We start from the raw sequence: 10,206 nt of genomic DNA on the forward strand, positions 1-10,206 counted from the left end.
CAAACCTTTTTTTTTTTTTTAGTCCTCTTTTGGGTCACAGGAGTACATTTACTAATGTACTCCTGTGACCCAAAGTCAGCAGATAGTGGGTTACTGCAGAGCCGCCCTGCAGCCGGGAAAAATCCCGACAATATTTACAGCTGGCTCTGCCCCTCTAGCGCTAGAGCCAGCTGTGCCACCCCCTCCCCCGTCTGTCCATCCAATGAGTGCTGGAGGAACAGAGGGGGGGGAATCCTGACAGTCACCACTCTCTGCATGGAGAAGACTGTGAGCTGCGCGATCAGCGGTTTGTAATTGCTCAGTTCTCGATCTATAGAGCCGGCATGTGACAGCTGCCGTGTCACACGCAGGCTCTAACTATCTAACTATTGGGAAGAGTACATTTTACTCTCCCAATACTTCTTTAAATCATTATAGGTATTTTAAATGCAACTTGTACAAACACCTGAATGTGGCCTCTCCTCAAGAGCAGCACTCTGAGTGGGGGAGAAGGGGCAGCAATTGGGGCCAATCAGGCATTCTGCATTCAGATCTACTGAAACGTGACATGCTTATAGGAGAGAAAAGCAAGATACTCTAACCAATCTGTTGATTCTCCTTTGCTGGCCAACCACAAGCTAAATGGAAGGACGGTGACCTAGCAGGGCTGCTTAATGGCAGCAGAAAACTTTCAGGTCACTAGATTGGCCATGATTAAAAAAAAAAAAAAAAAAAAAAACACAAAAAAAAAATTTGCAGTCAAGTCACATTATAAAAAAAAAAAAAAAAAAAAAAAAACCACACAAAAATAAAAACAAAATGTACACTGCCTGGCCAAAAAAAGTCACACACTAACATTGTGTTGAACTGCCATTAGCTTTGATTACGGCATGCATTCGTGGCAGCGCTTCGATAAGATTATGCAATGTCACATTTTTTTGGGACCAGAGTTGCATACATTTCTCACCAACATCTTGTAGTGATGAGGGGGAGAATCAGACCACTGAGTAAAGTCTTCTCCAGCAAATCCCAAAGATTCTCAATATGGTCTGGATGAGGGGGCCAAACCATGTGTGAAAATGATGTCTCCCTAAACCACGCTTTTACAATCTGAGCCTGATGAATCCTGGCATGGTCATCCTGAAATATGCCCCTGCCACTAGGAAAGAAAAAATCCAATGATGGACAAACCTGATCATTCAGTATATTCAGGTAGACAGCTGACCTCATTTGTTGGGCACATAATGTTGCTGAATCTAGACCTATTATCCAATGGAAGGCTCTTACCTATTTGCTTAGCTAAATTAAAGTGGTGACTTTTTTGGCCAGGCAGTGTATTATGTAATTATAGCAACTGTAATGTAAATCTTACCAATGTAATGGACACTTAAATACAGCAATTTAGATGGCACCTGAACATGTGACATTACCACCAAATTAGGTGTATAATTAAAGTGTCATATAATGATGAGAAAAACAACCTTTTAGGTGAATTTACTTAAGAGCACCCATCATTTTTGCACTCGCAGAACCAAGCACAGAAGAGACTCAATATAACTGTGTGCTCTCTCACAGATAATGGTCATGTCAACTCATGCTTTAGATGGAGACAAATGAGAGATAATTTCGGCTGTCAGTAGCATTCAGCAGCCCTAGACTTGGCACAGATAGTTATTTTTACATCAAATGAACAATAAGTCGCCAGGCAACAAAATCATATTCTGCTCCAGAACATCAACACATCATCAACTACAAATAGCAGTTTGAGCACTTATTGTTTTATTAAAAGAAGAGCATATCACTAGTGTTCAGGACCATGCAAGGCTTGGGGAAAGATAGACCTGAGTGGAGAAAGGCACAAGCATGGAAAAGACTTCGAATGATCGCTGAGATGGGGAGAAAATTGTGACAGGACCTGTAAAAATAATGATTTCTAGTCACGTAAGTTAATTTCCCAGATTTTCTAAGCATTTTTCATGGTCCCTGTGTGTGTTGTAATGTAGCCACCGCTCCAAGATCACTCCCGTGATGGACTACAATCTTACGTTTAGTTTACTCATTTGTACTGAGATTGTAGTACATTACGGGAACAAGCTTGGAACGGTGGCTACTACACATGTATATGCAGCCCGAGCTGTCCAACAAAAATTACAGCGACAAGTTGTGACAAACTATACTACTGCCAGGTTTTTGATAAGACAATTTAAACCCTTAAAATAATAAGCAACTACTTTAGGCATCCCTGGCATACAGAATGCTCTTACAGAGTACTGAGTCGTGGTCACGCTTCACTGCAACTGCATGTGAGGGAAAACCCCAACAGTCTTCATGAGGGGTATTTTTTAATCAGAGTATTAGAGGTGCACCGAAATGGAAAATTCAAAACCGAAACGAAACCGAAATAAATTGTCAGGCCGAAACCGAAAATGTTTTTTATTTTAATTTTTTTAATATTTTATTTACTTTATAAACTTTTAATTGTTTTATATTGATTTTTTATTAAATATTTTAATTTTTTACTCTACTTTTAGGGGCTCCGGGGAAATATTAGGGGTCTAAACAGACCCCTGATATTTCCCTTTTAAAATAGAAAAAGAGATTAAGGACATAAAGTCCTCTATCTCTTTTTCTGTATCCTCTGTTATCAATGAACAGGAATCCTCTATGAGTGCTCCTGTTCATTGATAACATGAGGGCATGGTATGTTTACTATAACTACAATTATGAATGAACAGGAGGGGATGTAAATCACTTCCCATTCATTCATAATTGAGGATATAGTTAACATGCTATGTCCTCAATTATGTACAAAGACTCAGCGATCACAGAGTGTTTGTACCGCTCTCCTCTCTGACATGCCATCACAGAGGGCTGAACGAGCGGTGCGGGGAGGAGAGCTCAGCCTCCGGTGACAAAGCGGGCTGTCTCCGCCCACACACCACACTCTGCCGGACTGTGATAGGAGGTTGAGCGATGTGGGAGGAGAGACACCGGCCGCTCACAACGCTCTCCTCCCGCAGCGCTCAGCCGGCTGTCACACTTTCTCTCCTCCCCGCTGGGACACAGAGCAGTGCCCAGCGGGGAGGAAAGAAAGCAGGGATGCGCCGATGTATTGGCAGGAAAATGGCACTTTCGGCATTGAGCCAAAAGTGCAATTTTTGGCCAATATGTTTCGGCGGCCGATATACTCACTAGGGATGCATCGATATATCACAGTAGTACAGCTATAGTCTTGCAGTACAGAGAGATGTGATTTATCTGACAGTTCTGCATTACAATTTTGTTTCTTGTGCTCCACAGAAAACAAAACCAAACCAAAACAAGCTGTAGAAAAGCAATGCGCAGTTCAGAGACATCATGAAACGTGATGAATTTGGCGAGAACCCAGAACGCCTAGGTCCGCTTAAAACTATGACCATCACACCTCCCTCTCAGGCAATCAGTTACAGCAGGCACATTCCCTGCCCCACAGCTACACATCACAGTATACCCCCGCCGCAACTGCAGCCACTGATTTAGGCAGGAGAGAAGGGGGGTGTCGGTCACAATTTTCAGCGGGCTTGGGTGAATCGGGTTTGCATCAAGTCCAAGTTTATTCAACTTGTCATGAAGACTGTTTCCCCTCCAAATGCACCACCAGGAGAGGGGCTCACATTTCTTTGTGAAGCATAGAGTACCACTGGGCAGTCACTGTTCGGAAGACAACAGGACTGCAAAAACTGGTATTACCAGTCAGACTTGTTTTAGAAATCTGGTGATTTTTTTATTTTTTTTACCAACGTCTAATTAGTGACAAAGAAAATGCCCAATTTGCCATTGTTCTCATATTGTACTAATGTGAGAAATTCTCCAATTTCACAGTAGAAGGGCCCCTGCCCCACTGTAGCTTATATCACATGACAGTGAAATAATAACCCCCATACAGAACCAACTGAGCTTCTACCCCAGTGGAAATCTGTACCTAAAGCTTTCTATCCCATGAAAACCCAGGGGTTTATAGTGTTCCTGAAAAATGATATGTATATAATGTAATGTATATTTGAATAACACCTCACACATCTTAAAGACTTTAAAAATAAAAGGTCAGTTTGTCAAAACACACAATGGCTCTTGAGAAGAGATCTCCTTTGTAATTTTACATATGCTAACACAGTACTACATATCCTCTATATTGTGCTTCTGTTCACATCACTAAATTGAGCATCTCTCTGAAAGTGCCTCTGTGTATGAATGTGTACCAACAGCCATTTCAACCGTCTAGGGCTGCAACAACTAATCAATTTAATTGATGAGAATCGATAATGAGAATCGTTGTCAACGATTCTCATTATAGATTAGTTGATTCTGCTTCTCTCCTCCCCGCTGGGAGCACAGCTGGGACACAGATTCCTGCATCTGGTGCCAAGCGGTGAGGAGAGCTTGCCTCGTGGCTGCATCACTTATGCTTCCCCCTTCTGCTGTCAGCCTGTGACTCCTCTGCAGAGTAGGACCTGAAGGAGAACTTTCTCCTTCTAAATCCTCCTCTGCTGACTGACAGCAGACAGTGAGTGGGTGGGTGCAATAGCCAGCCTGCTGTTGGCTATTGCAATTTGGAATAGCCATTAGCAGATTGGCTAGTACTCCCAGCCACTGTGTGCTGTATTTACATAAAATTAAATTAAAAAAATATATATTTTGAAGTCCCCTGCCAATGCGAGTGAGAGCAATATTTCTCAGGCCAATATTCATGGCTAACTGTAAACTGATGTCTGGGCTTTTATATGTTTATGCATATATATTACTTTATATATAATTGTATTTGTTGTCCAATTTTAGTCTGATATTTAAAAAAAAAAAATATTTGGTTATTTTATTATATTGGCTTAGAGTTTATAATTCTAATTATTTCAAATCCATGGAACATGTGGTACTGCAATGCCGTGCGTTCGAGTGCAGTGTGACTACAAAAAATTGTGCATGCAATTTTTTTCTGTAACACTCCATTTCTGTATTTTATTTTAAACATATTATTTTTATTCATCCGATTTATCGAAAAAATAAACAGCCAACTAATCGATTATGAAAATAATTGATAGTTGCAGCCCTAGAGCTTCACTTCAATTAGTATCGTCGAGCCAAATACCCTATATCACCTAAATTATTCATGTCTTTCATTTTCAGCCTCATCCAGACGAGGCATACACATCCATGCGGCATGCACGCCTGTAAACAGGCCAATCCAGGGAGGGCTATGTGCTGCATTTCTTTTTGCACGCAGCAGCCTGTTCTTCCATATGGGAGGACACGGCTGTACGCTGTCATCCGCACGGGTCCGGATGTCCATAAAATATTTGCAACATAACCTCATTTGAAAATACTGTATGTTTAGGGTTCATCATATTGGAAAGCCAAATACCTTAGCTGTTTGAGGAATTCAATGTCAGAACTGCTTGTGATCAGCTTGATGAACTCCTCATAACATGGGGCGTATGTATAGGCCTTCTTGTGACGCTCATTCACCTGTTCTCTGTACTCCAGCTGGCTGAGCAGCATCTGATTAATGTAATCCGGATCACTCAGCAGTTCCACCAACGGCTTCAGCACTGAGGAAACAAAACCAGGACACAGCAAGAAGAAGGTCACTTAAGAAGCAGACTTGAATAGAATAAATGCATTAGGCTGCATTTATGTTTTTGTGCACTAGTAATATAGGTTGGGAATGAAACCGTGTAACTAACATAAAGAGTACAGGAATGATTACGTGTACACACTCACATTACTCCATTTTTTTAAAAAAAAGCTGAATTCTTAAAAAATTTGACCAAACTAAGCTGGTTTTATTCATGCAAGCTCATTTAATTAAGGCATGACTGTACATCGAGCCATGCATGCATCACTTCGTGTACAATTTCATTATTGCCTGTGCCGGGATGAATTAGCTCCGGTGCACATGTGCTGGAATAACAGTAGAGTGCAACAATCAAAATTCATATTTTTTTGAAAGGACTAAAATTAACCAAAATCTGGTTACTGTAGGTGATGGAACAAACTTTATCCTTAATGCTCGTTGCCGCCTTATTAAATAAACCTGCATTTGTTAGTGGTGTATGCAAGAGCAGTGAGAAGGTAAAGCACACCTAATTCCAGCTAAAACTGAGAAGGGTTAGAACCTCTGTTAAGCTGCTTATCCTAGTACTGGGTGTCAACTGACCAACTTTTTTACCCTCCATGCTATAGTCAAAAACAAAAAAAAAGAACTCAGGACATCACTGTGACACAAATCGCTTTTACAATCTACTGTTACCTCTTAAAGCTCAAATGAGATTACAGAACTGGCTATTGTCAGATAGGCATATGGGGACATTTATCAATTATGTTGCACAGCAAGGCAATGCTAAATAGAAGCAGACAGATACTGCAACAGATTTACTACAAGGTTACAGCTTGATTCATAAATATCTCCCCGGGCTACTTCAAAATAGCACTGCGGCAGGAAAAACCCAACCCTGACCACTTAGGCCTCGTTCACACAGGGTGTTTTGGCAACCCAGCTGTTAGGAACCTACAGATTCCTACCACAGGATTGCCAGGCATCTCTGTTTAGATGCGGCCGCTGTGCCTGTTCAAGGTAATGACTGGGTGACAGCAGCCACATGTCTAGGCGGCAGTCTGCATGTAATTGTATACGATATGATTACATGTGGTTTGGAATATATTACTGTCGCTGGAAATAGGATGGAAGCATCCAGAGACAGTGATCCTTTTCACACCACAAGTAATCGTATAATATACGATTGCCGCTTACAAATGTGGCTGTTGTCACCCGGTCATTAACTTGATTAGCAGCTGCATCTAAACGGGACACCTGGGGTTGTGCCAGAGGAATCCCAAATTGCCCCGTGTGAATGGGGCCCTAGAGTGAAAATCTGTCTTATCTTCAATGATAGATCTGTTACAGCACTTTGCAAACTGTCACACTTGGCTCCCAGGAATACAGGCAACATAGGTCACAAATACAATGTAAAAATGTCACAGGGACTTTTCTGAACACAAGGCAGCCTGATTTGCATCTCATTTGTGTTGCTAAGTTGCTTTATAAAGGTTCCCCATTTTACTTACAACCTCCATTTTCATAGTCTCACTTCCACTTTTCTGTTCTAGCAGTTGCAAAGTGTGTCTTAATGTGACTGTGCAGTCCATCAGACACATCACAGCTTGCAATAGTTTGTGAAGAAAAATCATTATTTTCCAAGCATCAAAACTGTTAAACAATCAACCAAACTGGTTAGATTGGTAAACTGCACTATACCACATTGTTGTTCTTGGGTTTAGTTATTCATTAAAGGGGAAGACTACTCTGTGCATGTCACAAAATGGTGGACCTTGGTCCAAACATGGACCAAGTGGCGGTTCTGTCTGGACCGCAGTCGTCGACCTGCGCTGGGTTATGGCTGGCTGACAATGGATACATCAGCCTCCGAGGCCAGTGTTTTCACTTTCAGCCATAATCCATCACAGGCCCCCCTCCGATTCAGTCATTAGTTGGTAGGACCACTGGCTTCCTGGGCGGCCCCCTCCCTGCACCACCGTACGTTCCTGTGCTTTATCGTCTGTGATGATGGGCAAAAGAGAAATTAGAGGTCTCCATAAAGAGAATTTCTTACCTCCAAATGCTGTCACAAAAGGGGCCTGTGAGTACAGTTAAATAAAACATTTTTTTTTTTTTAAAGGTGATAAAGTGAAAAATGTAAAAAAAGTTGCCTGGGAATACACACCAGCAGCTGCCTAAATGGTGGATCGCGGCACAGAAACGGACTGAGTGAACGTTCTGCCCGTAACGCGATTCGGACCTCCTTGAATCTTAATTCGCTACCCCTGCGCTACAGGGAAGAAACTAAAGCAGAATCTCACAGCTGGAATAAAGTAGAAACCTCCTTTAACTGTTACACAATATAAGTGATTTAGAGAATGTGTATATTTACATAGTAGAAAGCAGGAATCGCCAGCACTCAGTAAATATAGTTCAAGTACTGAATGTCCATTTATTTGAACCAGTCGTCACAAAACGAAATACCAACGTTTTGGGGCCACACAGGGTCCCCTTATCAGGGAATGTGTCATATTATTGCCCGATGAAGGGACCCTGTGCGGCCCCGAAACGTTGGAGTGCTGGCGATTCCTGCTTTCTACTGTTTATGTGCACGGCGCCATCTGTGATTATCACTGCGAGCACCACCATTGCAATTTGGGCCGGGAACGCTGTAAGGAGTGCAGAGGGACCTATCGCTTTCTATGTATATTTACATAAGTATTCCGTTTTGCAGGAGGCACACTATTTGCTTTTCAGTTTAGAAGGTTCTCACACACAATGTTTTTTTTTAAAAACAACGCAACTATGTACTAAAAATCTAGATTTCTTCTGAAGCGGCTTCATAGTGGCAAATAACATAGAAATATATATATAATCAGATTTTTCAGGACTATAATGCAAACAGAGCATGGTTAAAATGATCAAAGCTCAAAACAAGACTGCATGAGCAAGAGAACTGAAAATGCTGACCCTGCAGTTTTTGTTAAGCCACACAAACCGCAGTCTTCCTAAAAAACAGATAGTGACAGCAATTTATTTGTGGTTCCTGACGTCAACCGAGCACTGGCAGTCTTACACAACAGGCACACATTTTCCTTGGGCCAGCCATTACTACAAAGGGGTTAATACATACCTTTAGCTGCAAGTATTTCAGAAAGTACTATGCGCAAGCTGTGAGACTGGGCATCCCGAGCGGGCACTAAACAGAGGACTAGCACCTGGGCACACGTCTGTAGGAATCTGAGCTCCTCTTCTGTGGTTTTTAAGCAGGGATGAAGGGCAAAGGGTCTTGGTTGTTCATCCTGTCTGAAAGAAAAAGGAAGAAAAAGAAGACAAAAAGAGCAAAGAAACTGAAGTTAAATGAAAAACACCAAAACGCACGCACACAGCTAACATTTTCAATAAATACTCGTGCAACAAGATTTTTTTTTAATGCAAATGTTTGTTTGGATAAAAATACATAAATATTAAAGGTAAACTCTGGGCAGAGGCATAATAGAGCACTATTTAATGCAGTTGTGTGTTTCATTAGAAATAATTACACCTATATTTCAGATTGAGCAGAGTGAATGAATTATCAGTTAATATTCCTTCATGGTCCAGTCAGCACGATGTAGGCAGGTAGGTGACACCACTATATTACATAACATTGTGAAAGCAATGTCGCCCTCCTGACCCTGCTGTCTGGTTGGGCAGAAATACAATTTATTTGACAGATAAGATAAATGACTTGTGTGAGTATTTCAATTGTGACTCTAAAGAGCCTGCCCACACACTGCATATGGGAAAAGGGCACTCGAGAGATTTAGCCCTATGGGGCGTGCCAACATCAACAGGAACTGAACCAGCAGCCTGACCCTGCAAGAATTTTTTTTTAGCCTGATGAGAATGTCAGAGGTAGTAAGAAAAAATGTTTCACTTAAAGCAGAACTCCACACTGCAAATGGGTTAATTGTTCATTTTTGTCTAGGTTCAAAAATAACAGTTATACTCATCAGATCCTTGGAGCCAGCTTACTCTTAGACCGGTCCACTTCCACCTGTCTCCTCCATTGCAGCGATGGTATGTCCCTCTGCATCCTTAGGCCCCGTTCATACCTGAGCGTTTTACCGCGCGTTCCTACGCTCGGTAAAACGGGCAACAGGTGAAAACCCATGTTTGCCTATAGGCATGGTTCTCACCTGCGCGTTTTACCGCCCATTTGATCGCGTGGTTAAAACGCCATATGCCCAAAGAAGTACATGAGCTTCTTTGGGGCGTATTAACGTCCGTATCCCGCTGTTATCAGCCGGATACCTCCTCGGAAACTCGAGCGTTTCTTTTACCGCAAATCGCAGTAAAAACGCGCGGTAAGAAACGCGCGGCAAACACGAGTTTCAAATACGCTAAGGTGTGAACCCAGACTTAAGTCCTATACATTGTGTATAGAACATGATGGGACCTTAGGCCGCTGCAGCAGAGAGGGAGAGGGGCTCCATGGATGGGTCTAAGAACAAGCCAGCTTTGAGGATCAGGGCAGTATAACTTTTCTTTTTGAACCTAGACATAATGAGCACTTAACCCTTGCAGTGTGGGGGTTCTGCTTTAAAGGAACAAGGTAAAAGAAAAGAATAATGCTGGGACATGCTCTAGGGGGGGGGGGGGGGGGGAGGGGTTGT

At 42.1% G+C, this 10,206-nt stretch overlaps 1 protein-coding gene across 1 annotated transcript in view; it reads right to left on the reverse strand.

Annotated features, from left to right (window-relative positions):
• Window positions 1-10,206, reverse strand: part of SNX25 (sorting nexin 25) — a 134,822-nt gene that overhangs the window by 54,324 nt on the left and 70,292 nt on the right. Inside the window, exons 4-5 of the mRNA XM_018561297.1 lie at window positions 8,682-8,854; window positions 5,375-5,561 (exon numbers count right to left, since the gene is read on the reverse strand). Of these exons, the coding sequence (XP_018416799.1) occupies window positions 5,375-5,561; window positions 8,682-8,854 (360 nt within the window). The remainder of the gene's footprint in view (window positions 1-5,374; window positions 5,562-8,681; window positions 8,855-10,206) is intronic.

This window comes from Nanorana parkeri, unplaced genomic scaffold (assembly GCF_000935625.1).
Source record: "Nanorana parkeri isolate BGI_ZX_2015 unplaced genomic scaffold, ASM93562v1 scaffold513, whole genome shotgun sequence".
Taxonomy (NCBI): Eukaryota; Metazoa; Chordata; class Amphibia; order Anura; family Dicroglossidae; genus Nanorana; species Nanorana parkeri.